Source organism: Tasmannia lanceolata, unplaced genomic scaffold (assembly GCF_043159265.1).
Source record: "Tasmannia lanceolata isolate RefF3 unplaced genomic scaffold, GAP_Taslan_0.1 ptg000008l, whole genome shotgun sequence".
NCBI classification, from domain to species: Eukaryota; Viridiplantae; Streptophyta; class Magnoliopsida; order Canellales; family Winteraceae; genus Tasmannia; species Tasmannia lanceolata.
The window spans coordinates 29799820-29822095 of record NW_027518685.1 but is presented as its reverse complement, the minus strand read 5'-3'; the positions used below and the strand labels follow the sequence as shown (position 1 = coordinate 29822095).

Genomic DNA, 22276 nt, shown 5'->3' with positions numbered 1-22276 from the left:
ATGGAAATTACTAACGGCTCTATTCCCTCCCGTCGGTCTTGGCTTCCAAACATGACCAACTGCTGGTCGTCCCCTCCATCCGGACCTTCACCTTCAACCACCTCCGGTGTATCCTGGCTGGGAATGATGACCAACTGTCGGTCATCCCCTCCCCCCCTCCTTCATCTCCATCCTGGCCTTCGGCCTCCTGCTCCCCTTCAGCCTCCTGGTCCCCTTCAGCCAACTTCCTCTTCAACTCAGCTACTTCATCTTCCAACTCAGCTACTTCATCTTCAAGTTGTCTTAACCTCCCCACTATGAAATTTAATTCAGCCCTGCTTATAGGCTTCTCTTCTCCATCCACTTTATTCTTTTCCTTATCAGTTTCTTTTTTTGTCCATCTTCTTCTCTTAACAGCTACGTTGCTCTGCAAAACGTAAATGTGAAGTTAATAACATATGAAATATATAGTTATTGAAAATGAACTATAAAGACCGTATCAGTAGACTCAGGGACGCTATCGTTTCTTCCTCTGAAATGTGAATGTCTTGGAGACGATCCTTGTCTCCAACACCTTTTCTCTTATAAACCTACGAAGATTAAAGGAAATTTAGATAACTTGAATACAATGACCCTATATAAGCAAGAGAGTGATGTTCCTTACCACTGATATCGGAGTTGAACGTTTTGCGATCAACACATTGTCGACATCTAAGACATCATCTTCTATGACGGACTGCCGCTGTCCCTCTTCTCGAGGAAGAAGAGGATCGTCGAGATTGTCTACATCATCTGCTACGATGGATAAGAGACTCTCTTCTTCAGGAATAGGTAGTAAGCACTTCAGAACCCGAAATCGAATAGTTCATTTCGGTTAGAATAAGTGAGACCTAGAGGAGTACAGAAGCTTTACGTCTCACCTCCTTCTTCTTTAGCTTCCTATCACGGATCAGGGTAATGAGGGTTGTCTGCTCCTTCATCCGTGTATCGATCCTCGAGGTCCACTTCAATAGGCGTGGACGCGCATCTGGAACTGAAGGTTCCCACAGGGTAGTATGCTCGAATAGCCACACCTGGAATGAAGACGTACGATGATTAGAGAACAAAAATTTAACTTACATATCACTTATATGGTACATACTATATGTACTCTTTACCTGTAGCAGAATAGCACAACCGTTGATATATCCCATCCCCTTCTTCGAATATGAATCCAATGACTCTATGAGGAAGTCATAGACAGGGTATGGCCAACCAATTCTTCTGATGGTCTCTGCTTCTAAGTAGGGGAAAATGCAGGATTTCGTCTTGTGATCCGTGGCGTCGGCATGTGCAAAAAGCACAGAGCAGCAGAAGAGTAGCAAGACATGTCTGACTGTCGCCTGGATCGATAAAATCTCGTCCGACATGGACTCTGCCCTAATAACCTTTGCAATCTCAGCGAATCTTGCCGTTGGACTGCCAAACCTCTAACCTTCGACCTCTTTCGTCGAATGCCAGTCTATCCTTATTCTATCCCCTTTAAGGCTTAGACCTAATGCTAATGCTACATCCTTAACCTCAAAGGGGACTACGATGCCGCCTACTCTAAATGCCCTGGACTTGGGTATCCAGGATCGCACGAGGGTGGTTAAAATTGTCTTGTGCAATTTTACACCTTCTAGGTTAAGCAAGCCTCCAAATGGGCTTCTACTTAGGATATCAGTATGTACATTCCTCAACTGCAGGGATTGGAAGAAGTCGTAAAACTTGGAGGGGCAGCATCTTGACGTAACATAAGACGGCTGGAAAATAAAGCATTATTAGATATATAGCACATTACCAGAAATACAACACTTAAAAGAATAACAGGAGGCATTACCATGATTTCACGAGATGATTACTATATGCAAAAGATGAATATGAATCCAAATAATCAGATGTGGACCTGTTCAAACACAATGTGAGGAAACAAATTAACAAATATCCATTTAATTTCTTAGAAGCCTATTAGGGTGTTGAGCAAATCTCTAAGGAGAATTAAACCCCTAATTTATCTATTAAACCACTGTTAACATGAAAAATTAGGGGTTTAAACACCTGATTGCTCGCAAACTCAAACCCAATATACCACTGAAATGTCTATTCTATTTTTTAATAGCCTAGTAGGGTGCTGACCAAATCACTACGGAGAATAAACCCCTAATTTATCAATTAAATCACTGTTAACATAAAAAAGTAAGGGTTTAAACAACTGATTTGTAACAAATTCAGCCCCTATAGAGCAATGACATGTCCATTCATTTTATTACAAGCCTATTAGGGTGTTGAGCAAATCACTATGGAGAATAAACGCGTCATTTCTCAATTAAACCACTAATTTCTCTTAAATTAGGTTTTTAAACCACCAATAGTTAGTTCAAACACCTTATTTATCAATTAAACGACTGATTTCTCACAAATTAGGTGTTTCAACAAATAATTTCTCAGAAATTAGGAGTTTAAACCACTGATTTCTCAGAAATTAGGTGTTTAAACCACTGCTTTCTAACAAATTAGGGGATTATAACCATCAATAGTTACTTCAAATCCCTCATTTATCAATTAAATCACTGAGATTGGTTTAAACCACTGATTTTTCATAACCCTAACTGAGAAAACGACTAAATCACTGACTTATCAAAACCCTAAATGACAAAACCACATAGAGACTAAAAGGGAGAGAGTGACAGTGAGAGAAATGGGTTACCAACCTGTGAGATTTGCCGCTGAGAGAGAGAGAGAGAGAGAGAGAGAGAGAGAGAGAGAGAGAGAGAGAGATGGAGAGACTTGCCGGAATTTCTCCGCCGACGCTCGTATTTGCAGCGAGAGAGAGAGAGAGAGAGAGAGAGAGAGAGAGAGTAAACAGTGGAAAGTAAAAAGTAAAAAAAATCAAGAGAGTAAAAACAGAGGGAGAGAAAGAGAGTAAAGTTAAAACCATGTTTTTTAACTAAGGGTATTTCCGTCCCATGGTCATCAAAACCAGTCAACATCACTTCTGTTTGGTGATTTAGAAAACAGCCCCTTTGAAATGTCATTCTCAGTAGAAACCGCTTCTATTTGGTCATTTTCCCTAAATATAAAATACAGTGGGGACTGTCCCATGTAAAAAGAGGGTGTCGAATATTTCACTTCCCCTAAAGTAGGCAGAAGTGGGGCTCAAAAAACATGTCTTTTGATAATTTCACTGCTCACCTTTTTTTACACTTTTTAATTAGCTTTTTGCGGCTGTTCAACAATCAACGTGCAATCGATCGAAATTAAAAAAACGAGTAAAACAAAGTGTGTCGTGTCATTACCAAAATAGTGCAGCAGCGCGGATATCAGCCCTTTGCGAGAGGTTAAAATCAACAGTCTCTATCTAGTCTCTACTGCTTATTGCTTGTTTCATTTCGATCAGGTCACGAGTTCTTCGAGATGACCTCTGGTTTTCCTTCTCCCGTTCTTCTCGACATAGGTATCGACTTTCCAATTCTCCGATCTCCAATTTTATCTTTCTCTTTTGATTTTCGAATCTTCTCATTCGTTTAGGTCTTGATGAATTACACTCTCTCTATTTTAAGACCAAAATGTTTGGGAAAGTGATCAGTTTCTGCAACTAAAAAACCCTAATTTATAGACTTTCTGATTCTCCGATCTCCAGTTTTATCTTTCTCTTTTGATTCTCGAATCATATCTTCGTTTAGGTCTAGATGAATTATACACACTCTCTCTCTCTTGTGAGAGCAAAATGTTCGAGAAGTGATCAGTTCATGGAACTAAAAAAATCCTATTTTTCGATTCAATCGTCAAAGTGCAGACGAATTTTGGAGTCTTTCTTGCCTTTTGTGGATTCTCTGTATCCATTTAGCGAAGAGCAGTAGTGTAACGGGTGAACTTCGTAAAGAAGTTGTCTCTTCAGAGATTGTTTGGTTGATTTACATTTCTTTTAGGTTTTCTCTACTTTTTGTTTTTATACTAATCTCTGATGACTGCGAGTAGTTGCATGTCTAATATTATTCTCCTTATCATCTTTATTATGAATTCATGATCATAGTTACCAAAAACTTCCTAGTTGTGTGAGAAACTCACTTCGGAAGATAAGTTCTTCTCACTTCCCAAATTTAGGGTAAGTGTGCTTATGCGTTTCCTTTGAATTAAGTATGCTCTTCCTACCTAGCTAAAAAATATTTTCTCTATTTGATAATGCTGAAGGAGCATAGTGCATTTAAAACTTGAAAATTCATCTTAAGTTTCACAGCTTTTTTTCCTGTTCTTCTCAGAAGGTTTCTATGTATATGTTACAAAATACTTATTATTCTACTCGTTTATGTGTAGTTTTTAACACACAGTTTCTATTGGTTCAATATTGCAAACTTTAGTTCATTACACTGTTTAATTCATGGTCTCAGTAACATTGTATAGTTATTTGTAGGTGGAAAGAAATTCTCAACAACCATAGACACTCTAACTCAGCGTGAGCCAGATTCGATGTTTGCAGCGATGTTTAGTGGCCGTTATCCAGTCTGTCAGGATTCTGAGAAGGTACTGCTTTTGTCTTGGTTATTGTCAGGGGTCAGAATTTTTGCCTCATCTGTCATTTTATATGTAATTCATCCACTCTATTTTTGTCCAAATGTAAAACTGACGGCATCCGGACAAGTTACCCCTATGGACTTCTTCTACTGTGATGGAGGTTGGAGGTTATGTCATAAAGTTTCAAAATTCCATACTTAACACATGAAACAATGCAAATTGATAGGCTAACGACCCTGGATCTCTGCCGCTTAAAAAAAAACGACCATGGATCTCAAATTTTTGGATTAGAAGGTATGTAGGTAATTTAATAACACACGACCCAGGAATTCAAAACCGAAAGAAAACAATAGCTTGCCTGGAGAAAATATCCATTGGATGACTGTCTTCCTTATGTGATGGTTTCTAGGCATGTATTTGTCCTCATTCTAGCATTTCCTAAAGTTTCTCTTAAATTTCCATTGTTTTCATGGGCTTCCATAAACTTCCATAATTTTTTAAGATTTCCATGGATTTCTATATACTTTCATGAAGTAATTTCAATTCTGCGAGGACGAAGTCTAGACCGAAACTGAGGTTTGATTCATTGCCCAAAACTCTCCAATTCTATCTTCATTGGGTCCCAAAATTTACAACAAAAGGCCACCTAAAATTTCTCCTTCATTTGCTTCAAAAGAATGTTTACATAGAATTCACTGATGAATGCCTCTAGAATCCCACTAAAGCGCCACAGAGTTCAGGTGGAACCTGGATAATCTCTTTGATTATAGAACTTGCTACTTCTGTTGCCTTCATGTCCGTGCACGATTATGTTTCCAAGAAATGACTTTATTTAGAGAACTTTATCTATTTGTGTTTCAAAGTTTAAAAACACTAATAGCTGCTTGACTGTCATTTACTGATAGACATGTCTATTATATGAATCAACCTTTATTCCTTGATCATACTGAATTCTTGCAGGGGTTTGTCTTTGTTGATAGGGATGGGAAACATTTTCGTCATATTTTAAATTGGCTGAGGGATGGTTTCGTTCCTCCACTAATAGACTCAGAATACTTAGAATTGTTGCGTGAAGCAGAATACTATCAACTGCTTGTAAGTCACATTTATTTTTAGCTAGACAACAACCATTTTGCTTGTTTCCAATGGCTTGACTCTGGCTATTCCTTGAAGTTTGTGGAATACAAAATATTTGTAAGGTCGAGATTTGTGATAAGCATGACTTGATCGTACTTGTAAGGTTTGATGTCGTTTAAGTAGTTCGTTTGGGCTGCTATTTATTTTAGAACATTCAATATATGAATGATTCACAAACTTCTTCTTTTTTTTTTTTTTTGTAAGCTCTTCAAAATTCTAAAATTTATATTATCAGGATGTTTTTTGCTTCTGACTATAGTTTTGACGGTAAGGCTCCTCAAAAAGTGAATTGTTTAATTAAGCAACTTTTTTATCCATATGGAGAATACTTTTAGGGTTAGGGAAATGATGTGATTGGCTGGCAACTGAAGATTAGATGCATACTTGGGAAGCAGTTTACGATAGAATCAACGTGATTTCTGCTCGCAAATGTCCATACTTGTTGCACTCATAGCATGGTCCTATTTGAAAATTTCCACTATGCTAAACTCTTAATATCCGTATCTATATCCAGCTAATTTATCTATCTCTTTATCCATCTATGTGTCTGTATATATATGTAGGGAATTGATACTAGCATGGTAGAGCTCATATATTAGCATTTTGTACCATCTCAGTTTATCTTATTTGATTTGCTTTGACTTTTTTTGCATCTAGAACAAACTGACATGGGTATCATGCCTGATTATAATGTTTCCTATTACTATACTGGCCTCTTAAACTTCTGTAAACTGATGTAACCCAAGTTACAGCTTCAACCTTTGTAAATCTACAATGGCAAATAGACATAAGAAAAGGTAAAAAGATTGAAATAAAAGTAATTAGTTAAAGTGTTAAATAGAGAAAATACTCAAAGACTATAGTATCTCCACATTATTTGTGGAATAATCATTAGTTTGCATGCCATAATTGTTTTAGTTAGCTTAATTGTGTCACTAGCCACCAATCCAACATGCTTTTAGGTTCACTAAAACTTAGAGTTTTGGAAGCATTTGCTTTTCTAATGAATAATGCGTTAAAATATTTTGTGTGAAAATAGACGATATAAATTATTTGATTAATGACATCGGTGTCATCCACATTGCAGTTTTAATGACGCGTCTTAAGGTGTCAGCTAGGAAAAGTTACACAGGAAGTTGTACGATGACTGCTATACAATATAGAGCGTGGTTGTCTCGACATGTAGCCGACCAAGGCGTACCTTCATACTCTGTCTATATGGTAGAGATGAACAACCCCCTCCTCCTTCACAAGAGGAGATAGAAGAACAATTGATGCAGATATTAGGATTTATTTCAGCATTATTTAGTTTCTAGTATTTTTATTTCCATGTTATTAGTTTCTAGGATTTTATTTTCCATGTTATTTTTAGGAATTCTTATTTTAGTTGGTTTATATCTTTTAAGTTGTTTATTTGCCTATATATAGGCCTCTTTACAGCTTATTTTGTAACTTTTGATGATTAATAAAGATTGATTGGCTTCTCCCCCTAAAGGTTTCTTTTCCTCCCTCTAATTTCGTCTCTTCTTCAGGTTATTTTCGTCTCTTCTTCCCCGATTCTTCTATTTCTCTCCCCTTTCGTCTATTTCTCTCCCCCTTTCTCAACCTTTTTTCACGGTGCTGCATCAATTTGGTATCAAAGCAAAAGATCCAAGACTCCGAAGATCAAAGTGTAACTTGCGATCAAAGTCGAGGTCTTTTTTCTCTCTCTTAATTCAGCCCCAAACCTGCATCAAAGTTACGCCAAATCAGCCACCCAAAACCATCCAACACCCTAACTCCTTCAAAACCATAACCCTAACCCTTTGAGGAATTTCATCAAACATCTTGCCTACATAAAACCCAACCCATAAAAACCCTTTCCAAAGACCTCATCTGCTGCAATTTTTTTCCACCACCCTCACCTTCACCCTCACCTGCACCATCATTTAAACCTATCAGAGATCCCCATCCTATTCAACCCACTTCATATCCTTCACCACCAAACTGCCACCTTTACTCTCAGCAAAATCCCTTTCATAACAGTAGATTTTCAACCCCAATTTTCGCTTCTTCAACCCAAACCCAAAACCTAATTTTCCTTCCCTGTAGTTTGTTTCCTGCAAGAACCAGCTCCAAAATCTCAATCGATTCAGACCCTAACTCATCCTTGCTGCCTTTTCCATCTTCTTGCCGGAATTTCTTCTTGTTCCAGTTGGGTTGTTGCTGGAATTTGGTTGTTGGTAGGCGCAAGAAACCACCTGCGAAATCATCTCCACCATTGCCGTATCCTTGAAGAAGTTTTAGGATTTTAGAAAGTTGTTATTTCTGTGTTCCACCTGGAAAAGGAAAGCTTTATCAAGCTAAGAAAGAAATCAGTTCCTTCCTAAAGAAGTTACCTATTTTTTTTTGAGGTTACTAAGGCTGCACAAGTCATTTGAAGAAGAAATTTTTGAAGAGGCAAGTTACCTTATTGAAATAATAGACTAACAGGTAACTATTGAAAGGGTAGTCAGCCGGTGGATTATTACTTGCACAGCAAGTTACCACTTACAACTTGTAACTTAAGTTGTTTTGACCTGGAAACCTCCAATTACAGTTAAACGAAGAGAGACTTTCTAATTCCACCCATTTGATTAGTTGTTCACGTGCTTTGCATTCACTTGAGTCTAGAGAAAGAGAAAAAAGAGATCAGAATAGTACATCCCCCTCTTTTTGCTTGGGCCACCACCCCTCATATATTAGTTGGGAACAGATTCCCCTTTTTTTCCTTGCACACCCCCTTTCCATTTAGATAAGGCCAATTAACCCCCCCCATTCTTCCCTAGAACACCCCTTTAGGTGTAATTATTTACTTTATCAAATAAAGTAAATAACCCCCCCAAATTACCTTTCGGCACCCCATACCAAAAAAAAATAAAAATCAGAACAAAAATATTTTCTTTTCTTTCCATATTCACTCTCTCTACTTTCTCTACCCCAATTGTTTTCTCTCTCTTCCTTTGGGCTACTTCCGCTTAAAATTGAACTTCGTTGTTAACACGAAAGTTGTTCGTAACAACTTTTAGTGCATATCTAGCACACTTTCAGCAATCAGTAGCGCACACAAGCACTACTTCGTGCAACTTCGACCACCCATCCGATTTTATCTGACCGTTGATTCGAGCTATCCAGGAGTCCGATTTTAGATCCGCGACAGATGTTGTGCTTCTTTCGACATGCCATACAGATCAGACGGTTGATTTCAGTTTTTGACGCCGATCCCAATGGCTCCACCATATGCTCCATATTTTGATAGATATGATCCTCGATATTCTTCTGCACCACAGGTTCCATATTTCTGTGGTTATGATGATTGCACCTATCCCTATGAAGATGTTGAGAATGCGTGTTTAGACTGGATGCAGGCACTTAATGCATACCATAGGTATTGTGGTTATGATCATCAAATAACAATTCGCAAAGTCACGGATACAGTGTGCCGCGAAGCCAAGTCGAAATGGCATTTTTTCGTTAACGAGCGTCGTGAGTTTTGTAAGCCTCCATTTCGTCGATGGGAGGATGTTCGTTATGAGTTTACATACCAATATCAAAATCAATAGAGATTGAAACATGAGCGAACAACGTATGACCAAAGATTGATGCGTGAAGAAGCCGCTCGACGAGAAGAAGCAGCTCGCCGTGAACGACAAGCCGCAGCATGTCGTGCACGAGATGCTGAAATTGCTGCCGAAAACCGATATTTCGAGCGTCGCATGCGCGAGTCATATTTGCAGAGTCGCTTCACTACTTCAACCGTCCCACCTAACGTTGTTGCTATTCTTACGGAGCTCGATGCTATTATTGATGAGATTATCGATGTTGAGCCTTTGATTCCATCAAATTCAGATTTAGAATCTGAGATGGACGATCCAGAGCCTGAGACTCCGTTGATTCCTGAGGTCGACATCATTGAGCATGACGATTCCGGGATTTCTGCCGCACTGATTGCCGAGCATCCAACGAGCCAGCTTCATTCTTCTGAGGCAGATATTGTGACATATCCACGTGAGACTGATCCATTGCCTGAGTCCGAGCTGAGTGACCTGACTTTTGAGGCATTACTTGAGATGGATGTTCGAGAGCATATTGTTGATGATTGCACTATTTTTGAGCCGGTTGAGTAGATTGTCGAGATTTGTGCTGACACAGAGGCGCTTGTTACGCAGATTGATCAGGAGGATTGCCCGCCTGATATCACTATGCCAGATACGATTTTAGCTGATGATTTTATTGTTGATTCCATTGAGCCGGATTTGATACCAGCATGTGATATCTTTATTGAGGCTAGTCATGGATTGATACTGCCCCTAGCTGTTATGCCGATCCCACCGATCCAAGAAGAGTATGTTGCCATCTTCCCAGCTTATTTGATTGTCATGCGAGGTTTGCGTCTTTATAATTCAGAATGGATGATTTCTTCTATATTACTACGCTCACGTTCCATATAACTTTCATCACTAGCGTTGTACAACATTCCAGAGTTCCGAGGATTGCAACTCATGCTACTTGAGTGGGTCGTCTATGTATTTGATCCTGGCGGATTAGAACTCGAGGGCGAGTTCTTTTCAAGCAGGGGAGAATGATGCAGATATTATGATTTATTTCCTCATTATTTAATTTTTAGTATTTTTATTTCCATGTTATTAGTTTCTAGGATTTTGTTTTCCATGTTATTTTTAGGAATTCTTATTTTAGTAGGTTTCTATCTTTTAAGTTGTTTATTTGCCTATATATAGGCCTCTTTACAGCTTATTTTGTAATTTTTGATGATTAATAAAGATTGATTGGTTTCTCCCCCAAAAGGTTTCTTCTCCTCCCTCTAATTTCGTCTCTTCTTTTCTCTCTTCGTCTATTCTCTTCTCTTCTTCCCCGATTCTTCTATTTCTCTCCCCTTTCGTCTATTTCTCTCCCCTTTTCTCAACTTTTCTTCACGATGCTGCATCAACAGTTCCCTCCTCACTCAGAATATAAGGTAGAACAAGAACCGCCCTCTTATTCAGAAGAGCAGGTGACATGTGTGACACCAATTTTAGATGAGGTCGGTGATGCCGTGGGTGACAACTTAGAGGGCATAGAAGAAGAACAAACCCCTTTTCATTCACAAGAGATGACGGCTGGAAGGAGGACCCGAGCATGGGTGGTGCTGGTTGTAGTTGAGGTTGGTGATGTCAACTTAGAGGACATAGAAGAAGAGCAAACCCCTTCTCATTCAGAAGAGGAGGTGACAAGTGCAATGAGGCCCCGAACAAGGGTGAGGCCAGTTTTAGGTGAGGTTATGGATGGCAACTTCGATATAGTGGAAGCTGAACATATGTTCTGCGTTTCAATTTCGATATGGTGAAGTTGAATAGATGTTTTGTGTTCCAACATTTTTTTACACCCTCTTTGTTATTAGGGTTTTGATGTATGGGGCTCAAATGAATTAATGAATGAAAATATTCTTTTTTTTTTGTTTCAATAAAGTGTTATTCGATAATGGCTTTAAGAACAATCTCCTATTTTGTATACTAAATATATAATATATGTTCTACAATTCGTTTGTTTTCATTCCCATTAAGAATAGTGTTTGTTTTAATTTTTAGTTGCTAATGCTCTTGTTTATTTAAACGTCACTTTTTCATTAAATGAAGATTCAATTACTTAACGAAGCTCAGAGCATTGTAGAGGCTGCTCATATTGAAAATGAGATATTAATAAATACAGATACAATTTCTGAGACTGGCAATATAATGGAGGATGTTAAAAAATAAAGGGCGATATCAGTTGATATAAATATAATCTTTGAGATCTTAATATGAGTTTTGTTAGATTCACTTTGGCAATGTAGATGGGTGTGTAAAGAATGACAATTATTGACATAGAACTCTAATTTCTTCCGCTATCATTGCTTGAGAAGTAAGACCTTATATTGATTTTTCGTTCAAGATATAATCAAGGTAGATGTAAGACTACCTACATCTCAATTGATAATCCATTGGTAATTCGTAAGCCTTCCCTCAGTTTCTTACCAAAACAAATGATGATCAAAGCTTCTTCTTCTTGTGGATTATTATGATGTGTCATTCAGTATAATCGAGCGCAACATTACTATGTCTGTAAACCTACAACCCAAGAATGACAAAAAATTTCAAATACGAAGACATGGTATTTTAATGTAAAATTTGCCATGGTAGTTCAATATTCCAATCCTTTACAGTACAAGATAGTTCGGTTATCAAGTCCAACAAGAATAATGAATAAATATTTGTATTGTGAAATATTTGATTCATCATTTTGGTCATGGAAAGAATTGAAACACCTACAACTACCTTCTTTGGTGGGTCACTTCGGGCTCCTGCTGTTCTTGATCCATCTATTGTTTTTCTTTGATATGATGAAACCACCACTTTTTTTCTGTGTGGGGTTGTGGTTTTCGATCAGTAGTTGCATTTTAGTTGCATTTTTTCTGCTCGTGTTTTTTAACAACTTGTAAGCAGCGAATGATTTTCTTCAATGTAGTGTAATATGTTCAACTGCCTTAGTCTGTAGCCCATATTAAAAGTTGCAGATTGTATTTTGGGCTTGGAAGCCGGTTTTTGCCCCTCTTGGAGGAAAGATCTGAAACCAGAGCTTTTTCCTTGTTTGGTTTTCTTATATGATTTAAGTAGCTTTACTTGAAGTATGTAAAAGTAAAATAGATAAGATATAGAAAGGTTAAGTCCCCAACAATCACTAAGACTTCCCAGACATTCTACAATTGTCAAAGGACTTGCATAATATGTATTCCAGACTACTTTCACCGTACAATCACTGAAATAGGCACTCAAATAATGAAATCATTTAAGTCCCAAACAAAACAATAGTCAAGACGACCATGTGGGTTTTTTCCATTTTCCATTTTTTTTCAGTTTGTGATTGTTCTTTGCATGTCCAGCTTCCAGTAGTAGTGTGGGGGGAAGAGTGTGGGGTAGAGCTACAGGCTTTAATAATATGGTACACTGTGTTTTAGAAGTAGACAACAAATATGAAATAGTAACAAACTAACAGTATATCAATATCAGGACTATGGAGACATGGAAACGAAGGTTTTAAATTTCGGACCAAAATTTTGGGTTTCGGTTGATACCGAAAGCGAAATAGGGTATACACGAAACGGTATAAAATTTCGACCGAAATTTCGTTTCCCCTGAAATTTCAGCCGGAATTTAAGTAATTTCACCTATAAAAAATGGAACTTTCCCGTTATTTAATAATATCCCGAAATTTTCTATAAAATAAAATATTGTTTTATTTGATTTCTTAGATTTCGCTCGAAATTTCAAAATTTTGGCCGAAAATTCCAGTTTTGGTGACGACCGAAACGCTTTCCGAAACCGAAATTTTAAACCTTGATGGAAACATGCAGACACAATACAATGGGTTTAACAACAGCCCATGCAAATTATAATTTACATATATAAAAAACATATAAATCTGTTAAAAGTATTCCAAAAATGTAAATGTATAAAGGAATCTGTAGTTGATTCCCAACTTTTCACATGGCCACCAATCACACACAAAACAACAGCTACAATTCAAGCTACTATCAACATATAAATTTGCTAAAAATGAGCAATTCTATATCTATTTAGATTACCTCTGATAGCTATTTTCTCTTTCATATCCAATGCAAGTTATAACTCCAACTACTATGAATTTCAAGCAACACCGGATTTAAATAGCTTATCCTTGAAACACCATCAACTAACTTTGCAATATTATCCCCAAACTCTTCTATGCCACACAGATTTTCACGTGTATCATCAATCACATCATGAAGAATCCCAACTTCAACTGTCTCTATGGCGTGTAGCAAATTGTTGATTGTTAGCGACGAAAGGGAAGCAATGGCACTATTCATTGCACAAACTGCACTTCTTCAAGCAATAGCAGCAATTATGTGCTTTGTACATGACCGACGAGCTTGAAGCAGAACTTGCTAGGATCTTGAATCTTAATATTTCAAAGAGGGAAAATACACTGAGAAGCCATTCCCATGAGAAAAAGCTACCTCGTTCTTTTGCAATGATGGCAATGAAAATCTCAAATTTCTAATACAAATGTGATTGTCCTCTTTCTTTCAATATGTATCACATGAAATGATAGTCAAATATAATGAAGGCCCAATCACATACATATCCATACTTACCAACAGTAGTACACACAAGTTGTAGATTAATCTTTTTCCTACAACAACAAAAAAAAAGCACCTTGAAACCTCAGTGAATAAAGCCAGAATAAAATTCATTTTAAAAGTTGAAGAAAAAAGAATAAAACAAAATCCAAATGTGTAGCTATCTCTTAGAATTAAAAAATGACAACACATACCTTGGACTACAATGACAGCAGCAACGATAGCGGGTTCCTGAAGGTTCACTGAAATGGTGATGCTGCAATGTGACCGATACTCACGTCCATTATCCAAACAGATCACAAGACAATGAAACTAAAAAAAAATAAAAAAATAAAAATAAAAATATATATATATATATATATATATATATATATATAGAGAGAGAGAGAGAGAGAGAGAGAGAGAGAGAGAGAGAGAGAGAGAGAGAGAGAGAAAACGGTTCCTACACACGTGTAGATAAGTTATCTACACACTAGCTTAAAATACAGTGGGCGCCACATTATTTGGGTGATCCAAACCATTCATTTTTAAGGCCCTCTCATAGATAGGATGTCCACAAAAAATCAGATCCATAGGATCATCCTAACCATTCGAACTGTGGAGGCAAAAAATGAACTAATTTGTGAAGGTTTAAAGACATCCATTTTACCTCCACAAATCGTAGGGTTGGGATGATCCTATGGATCTGATTTTTTGTAGACACCCTATCTATGTGAGGGCCTTTAAAATGGATGGCTTGGATCACCCAAACAATGTGGGCCCCCACTGTATTTTAAGCTAGTGTGTAGAGAACTCTCTACACATATGTGTAGGAACCGTTTTCTCATATATATGAGAGAACATTTCCTACACACTTGTGTAGGTAAGTTACCTACACACTACCTTAAAATACAGTGGGGCCCACATTGTTTGGGTGATCCAAACAATTCATTTGAATGGTCCTCACATAGATAGGGTGTCCACAAAAAATCAGATCCATAGGATCATCCCAACCCTACGATTTGTGGAGGTAAAATGGACGTGTATAAACCTTCACAAATTAGTCCATTTTTTGCCTCCATAGTTTGAATGGTTAGGATGATCCTATGGATCTGATTTTTTGTGGACACCCTATCTATGTGAGGATCATTCAAATGAATGGTTTGGATCACCCAAACAATGTGGGCCCCCACTGTATTTTAAGGTAGTGTGTAGGTAACTTACCTACACAAGTGTGTAGGAAATGTTCTCTCCATATATATATATATGGAGAGAGAGAGAGAGAGAGTAAATGGTTTGTGTGTAGCTATCTGTGCATGACTGCACAAACCATAGTGGGTGCCACATTTTTTGAGGGATCCAAAACATTCATTTGGAGGCCCTTCCATGGATAGGGTGTGTACCAAAAATCAGCCCTATAGGATCATCCTAACCCAATCAAAGTTGGAGGGGAAAATGGACAGAGACTGTTTCTGCCCATTTTTTCCCTCCACAAATGGCAAGGTTAGGATGATCCTAAAGGGCTGATTTTTGGTACACACCCTATCCATGGAAGGGCCTTCCAAATGAATGCTTTGGATCCCCCAAAAAATGTGCCCCCCCCAAAAAAAAAATGTGCCCCCCCCCCAATGGTTTGTGTAGCCATTCACATATAGCTTATCTGTGCAGCTGCACACAAACCATTTCCTCACACACACACACACACACACACACACACACACACACACACATATATATATATATATATATATATATATATATATATAGAGAGAGAGAGAGAGAGAGAGAGAGAGAGAGAGAGAGAGAGAGAGAGACTGCAGTGGGGCTGATGTACATCACGTGGGAAGGATTCAAAGAGCCTGATTGCAACGTACACTGGAGCTGGCTGTCCCATGTATAGAAAAGGGGCGAATTTATTATTTCCCTATATGTGTGTGTATATATATAAGGAAATCTCTCCATATCGAATTTAGGGGACGGGACGGAAAATCTCGCACTCACGTATCGTGTTGATATTTCAGGGAACCCAAAAATCTCGCAATCGGAAGTGCGAGACTTTGTAATTTTTGGTTTTTTTATTTCAATTTTTTTACATTCTACGTATTTTTCGAGAATTTTCTTTTCTTTTTCCAATACTTTTCTGAATTTCTGAAATGGAATATATGTTTTAAGGAGGAAGGGGAGGCCGACACGTGTCTGTGAACAGTGAAACTTCCTTTCCTCTTTATCTCACACACACACACACACACACACACACACACACACACACACACACACACACACATACACCGACTCCCTTATTGACAGTTTCTATAACCCCATCTCAACAGCTATACCTCAACAGTTCTACTAATCCTTCCGTAGTTCCAACAGTTCCCCTTGCCCAACAATCCCAGCCATCAAGCCCAAACCACTAAGAAACACTATTTCCTAGCCTGAACACATGTTTCTAGGTAACATTGAATATTATAATTTAGGAACCAAGCATTCTGGTTTAGAAATGAAATGTTATCCATTACAGATATAGATGACGCATAGTCTTGTGTGAATATTTGCCATGGTCGATTGTAAATAATGGGTATAAAATTGAGGGGATAAAATTAGATTTCAGGTCTCCAAAACCAAGTTGCTAAATCAGATTTCACATTCATGTTAGTTGTTGAAAGCATGCATAGCTCATATTGTGACTTGGGACAGCTAAACAAATTTGCTGTAGACCTCTTTGAGACTATCTCGGATACACTCGGCTGCCTTATATTTTAAGCCAAGTTGCTGACAATTCAGAACACAGATTAATTTCTTCTTGAAGCAGATTTAAAACCAGCAGAAATCACGTTGCTTAAGATTCAGATTTTTCAAGCTTCGTAGTTAGGAAGTCACTATTAGTGAATGTGAGAGTAATCGGCAACCAGTAGACCAGTTACAATTCAGATTATGAGCTGGAAATTTGGATGGTAGAAAATTGATTAAGTTTCAATTTACTAAAAGACACTTCTTAAACAAAATAAAAAGAGGTACATCGTGGACTCCTCAACGTGGAAGAAATTTGAAGACAAAAGGACTCTTCCTACCATTCAAAAGAAAAAAAAACAAAGGGACTCTCCATCGACCCCTCATTCTTGCCAGTCTGTTGGCACCCCCCTTCAACCAAATGGTGACATTGAGAATGCTCCCTTCCGCCATCGCTATGTACATGTTTTTCGCCTCTAGAAGCCTAATTCCTTGGAACACAGTTTATTCCAACGTTTCTCTGATGTTGATGTTGGTTGGAAATAAATCATAGATTTATAGAAAACCTCATAGAGGAAGCCATGAATTGTATTATACCAGATAATTTTGTTGCCACGACTCAATAATATTGTTTCCGTACCATATAAAGTGATGACTATAGAATTACGTTTTTCTCTAAACAGCTTGGAGCAAAATACGACTGTCATTATTAATATAGGATTCCTGTTGGAGCAAAATCGTTTCCATTCCTCATCATAAACATCAAAAGCTGAAATCAAATTGATGCAGGTTGTAGGCCCCATAAGCGGCATATGTGCCCATTAGGACTTTTTAGGAGTTTATTTTCTTGTTATTTAGTTCTAGGATTTTTATTTCCATGTTTTAGTTTTTATTGCTTTTATTTCCGTGTTATTTTATTTCCAAGTTATTTCAATTGCCTATATATAGGCCACATGTATTAGGGTTTTTAGATTTTTAGAGATTTTGATGATGAATTAATGAATTGAGAACATAGATTCTCCCCTTATCCCTCTTCTTCTTCCCTTTCTCTTCTTCTCCTATTTCTCCCCTCTAATTTCTTGTCTTTCCTCCTCTTTCCTAGTGGATTCTAGGGTTCTTCTCTCCTTCCCTCCTTCTCTTCCCCTTATTCTTCTCTTCTCCTTTCTATGATATTTCTCTTCCCTTGCTCACATCAATTTGGTATCAAAGCAAAAAAAAAAGAAGATCCCAACTCTCGCTTTCTTCCTCTTTTGTTTTCTCTTCCTCTTATCTCTCCCTCTCTCCCCCTGTCTCTTTCTTTATCTTCACTCTTTATTTCTCCCCATCTCTCAGACGCCACCATCTTCCTAAACCCAAATCCATTCTCCTCCAACCTCACCATCTACCTCATAAAAAAAAAAGCCAAACCCAAATCCAAACCCCCACATCTAACAGTCCTTTTTGTTCTTTCTCAGCCCAAGTCCCTTCACAGAACCGCCTTGAATGTCGCCTCATCAACATCAACCCCAAAATATACCAATCCCTCTACGCCACTTGCAAATTTCTTGAACATTATACAATCCTTGACCCATTCTTTCCGGTGACTCCAACATCCAGTTGCAATACAGCAAGTTTCCAAAGAAGGGTTTATCTTAGGATCAATAATTTTCCAAAGATAATTGATCTGCATAGCAGGTTACATAACCTATCTAGCAGGTTTCTGCAGACTTGAATCGAGGGAAGATTTTGGAATTCACAGAGAAAGGAAAGATTGCAAATATATATTATATATTATATAGCAAATTTCCACATCAAGGCAGAGAGGTTTATGCTTGGCTTTCCTTTTTTACTTTCCAGTAAATATTTGTGAGGCCAAAAGAAAGGAAAGGCAACTTATTTACTTTCTCAAGAAAAGGACAGTTGCCTTTATTGAAGGAAAGTAGGAGACGTGTGGGCAAGGCAAGTGGTAAACATATCACTCTTACCACTTATGTAGTAATTTGCAGATTTAGTCAACTTGCACAATAAGTTTCCACAAACAAAGAAAGAAAGTTACTTTTTGTGAAAGCTATTTTTGGGGAAAGAAAAGATACCTTTATATGATGTACGTGTCATCCAAGGAGACAAGAAAAAGCAAAAAGGCTATCTGGACCCTTGAAGCTAGCCAGACATCAGATTGAAGATTGATCCAGCCGTCTATTAGGATCAAGTGGGAAAGTTCATTAGATAGATTGATCTCAGCCATCTATTAGGATCAAGTGGGAAACTTCTTTAGATAGATTGATCTCAGCCGTCTATTAGGATCAAGTGGAAATTGAGGTGGGGTCCGTTGAAAGCAGCTTTTGACTCAGGAATTCGAATTAAAACGATCTGATCATACCACATAACACTTATAGCTCTCTGATTAGATTATGTGTGCTCCACGCCTCTTCCTTTAGATCAAGGATTGATCTCAACCGTCGATTTAGATCGAGTGTTGATCTTCATCGGATCAAGGCAGAATTCATCGCACACATCAAATTGGATTTGAAAATCTAATCAGAACATCAGATCATACCGCAAAATACTGAGGGCTCTCCAAATCGAATAGATTAGAACATCGATCTCTTCACCGTCACTTTCTCATAACTCAGATTCCATTTGGGGGTCATGCGTCATTGATTCGCCCCACAATGACTACACCATGGGTTTCGTATTTCTATGGTTCCGATGCCAGCTACTATTCCTACGGAGATTAAGATGTTGCGTGTCTACAATGGATCAAGGCTCTTGATGCATCCCATAAGTATTATGGTTATAATCATCAATTGACCATTCGTCGAGTCAAGGATACAGTATGCAGAGATGCCAATGTGAAATGGAGACAGCTCTTGCGAGAGCGCAGTGAATTAGGCATGCCTTATTTTAGTCGATGGCAAGATGTCCGTAATGAGTTCGCGAAGGTATATGCTCGAAAGGCTTATTATCGATATCATCAAAGGCAAAGACAAGTCCAACCCCGAGGAGACTAGGAACGACACATTCAAGCTACTTTGGATCAGCACTTAGACATGATGGCTGATATGAAGGTAACCTTGAATCGAATTAACAAGCATCTTGGGCTTAAGGCTCCTAAGGAGGCCACGACTACCAGGAGTTCATGCTCATCCTACCCGTCTCCTTCCCCTATTGATGAGGTTACATCTCTAGAAGGGGAGGAAGATGCCCTGACCGATGTTACTGCCTCCCACAATATGCCAGATGGAGTTGATACTAGTGATGGTCCAATTGTTCTTGATGATGAGGCTCACACTGATGATCCAGTTGCTAGGCATATTGAGTCTGAGCCTATTGTAGAGATTGCAGACACCGAGGTCATGATGATCATTGTAACTGAGGATGCTGATTCTACAGTAGATGAGCACAATGACAATACTGACTCTACAGTCGATGCTCCAATCGAGATGATTGTGGAGGCTGAGACCGAGGATTTCAGTGCACATGACGATCATCTTGAGGATGCAGGTGATGGCTTGACACATATAGATACATGTGAGGTGCGTGAGGGTATCGATGTTGCAAGTGGTCACCTTTTTACAGAGGAGATTTTGGCAGACATTGTTCATGTGGATATGGTGATGCCTGTGGATTTTACTTTTGGCTCGGCCGAGATCTTTTATGCAGTTATCATGAGTGACCATTTACAGTCTATGATTGGCCTCAGCCGGGTTGCCACTTTTCCAGTCCGTCGCACTTACCTGGATGGGCCACTTTTGATGGCTTGTATCAAATCTGACTTCGATGACCTTCTACTCCTACTACGAGAGTGGGTCATTTACATATTTGATCCAGGCGGACTAGAACTCGAGGCGAGTTCTTTTCAATAAGGGGAGAATGATGCAGGTTGTAGGCCTCATAAGCGGCATATGTGCCCATTAGGACTTTTTAGGAGTTTATTTTCGTGTTATTTAGTTCTAGGATTTTTATTTCCATGTTTTAGTTTTTATTGCTTTTATTTCCATGTTATTTTATTTCCAAGTTATTTCAATTGCCTATATATAGGCCACATGTATTAGGGTTTTTAGATTTTTAGAGATTTTGATGATGAATTAATGATTTGAGAACAGAGATTCTCCCCTTAACCCTCTTCTTCTTCCCTTTCTTTTCTTCTCTTATTTTTCTTGTCCTATTTCTCCCCTCTAATTTCTTATCTTCCCTCCTCTTTCCTAGTGGATTCTAGGGTTCTTCTCTCCTTCCCTCCTTCTCTTCCCCTTATTCTTCTCTTCTCCTCTCTATGATATTTCTCTTCCCTTGCTCACATCACAAATTGTCGCTACTAAGCTAAAGAAATGCATCATTGACCAAAACAGTAGGAGCCCGAAGTAACCCCACCAGAGAAGGTAGATGTAGGTGTTTCAATTGTTTCCATGGCGAAAATGATGAATCAAATATTTCACAATACAAACAATTATTCATCATTCTTGTTGGCCTTGATAACCGAACTATCTTGTATGGTAAATGATTGGAAGATTGATGAGCCATGCCAATTTTTCAGTAAAATACCTTGTCTTCAGATTCAAAATTTTTCGCCATTCTTGGATTGTAGGTTTAATGACATAGTAGTGCTGCTCTCGACTATACTGATTGACACGACATAATCCACGATAAAAAACTTTGATCATTACTTGTTCTGTTAAGAAATTGGGGGAAGGCTTAGGAATTATCAATGGATGATCAATTGAGATGTATGTAGTCTTACATCTACCATTGATTATCTTTTGAACGAAAAATCCATATATGGTCTTACTCCTCAAGCATTGATGGCGGATGGAAATAGAGTTATATGTCAATAACCGCCATTCCTCACACACCCATCTACATCGCCAAAGTGAATCTAACAAAACCCATTTTAAGATCTTAAAGATTACAATTGTATTTACTGATATTACCCTTTCTTTTTGAACATCCTCAATTGCATTGCTAGTCTCCGAAATTGTATTTGTATCTACTAATATCTCATTTTCAATATGAACATTCTCTACTGTGTCGGGAGTTTCATGAAAAAGCTGAATCTTCATCTTATGGAAAAAGTAACTGCTAATAAACAAGAGCATTAGCAGCTAAAAATTAAAAGAAACGTTGTTCTTATTGGGAACGAAAACAAACGAATTGTAGAACATAAATACTATATTTAGTATAAGTAATAACAGATTGTTCTTAAAGTCATTATCGAATAACACTTCATTTAAACAAAAAAACTCGGAGCGTATTTTCATTCATTAATTCATTTGAGCCGCATACATCAAAACCCCAATAACAAAGAAACTACAGAGGGTGTACAAAAATGTTGGAGCACAAAACATCTATTCAACTTCACCATATAGGAGTTGGAGCATATAACATCTATTCAGCTTCTACTTTATTGAAATTGTCATCCACAACCTCACCTAAAATCGGCCTCACCCTTGTACGGGGCCTCATTGCACTTGTCACCTCCTCTTTTGAATGAGAAGGAGTTTGTTCTTCTTCTACGTCCTCTAAGTTGTCATCCTCTAAGTTATCGCTGCCCTTACCTACAACTGACGCCACCCGTGTTCGGGTCCTCCTTGCAGTCGTCACCTCCTCTTCTGAATGAAGTGGAGTTTGCTCTTCTTCTACGTCCTCTAAGTCATCACCCACGGCATCGCCGACCTCATCTTAAACCGGCGTCACCCATGTTCGGGTCCTCCTTGCAGCCGTCACATCCTCTTCTGAATGAGGGGGTTGTTCTTGTTCTCCCTTATATTC

At 38.2% G+C, this 22276-nt stretch overlaps 1 protein-coding gene across 4 annotated transcripts in view; it reads left to right on the top strand.

Annotated features, from left to right (window-relative positions):
• The first annotated feature begins 3320 nt into the window (after positions 1-3320).
• FIP2 (potassium channel tetramerization domain-containing protein / pentapeptide repeat-containing protein) overlaps positions 3321-22276 on the top strand; it is a 48955-nt gene continuing 29999 nt past the window's right edge. Inside the window, exons 1-4 of one of the 4 annotated variants that reach the window (XM_077389119.1) lie at positions 3401-3454; positions 4034-4105; positions 4412-4521; positions 5473-5607. In XM_077389119.1, coding sequence (XP_077245234.1) covers positions 4468-4521; positions 5473-5607 — 189 coding nt within the window. In that variant the 5' untranslated portion in view covers positions 3401-3454; positions 4034-4105; positions 4412-4467. Of the gene's footprint in view, positions 3455-4033; positions 4106-4401; positions 4522-5472; positions 5608-22276 lie in introns of all 4 variants that reach the window. The other 3 variants (XM_077389117.1, XM_077389118.1, XM_077389120.1) reach the window with 3 other exon arrangements.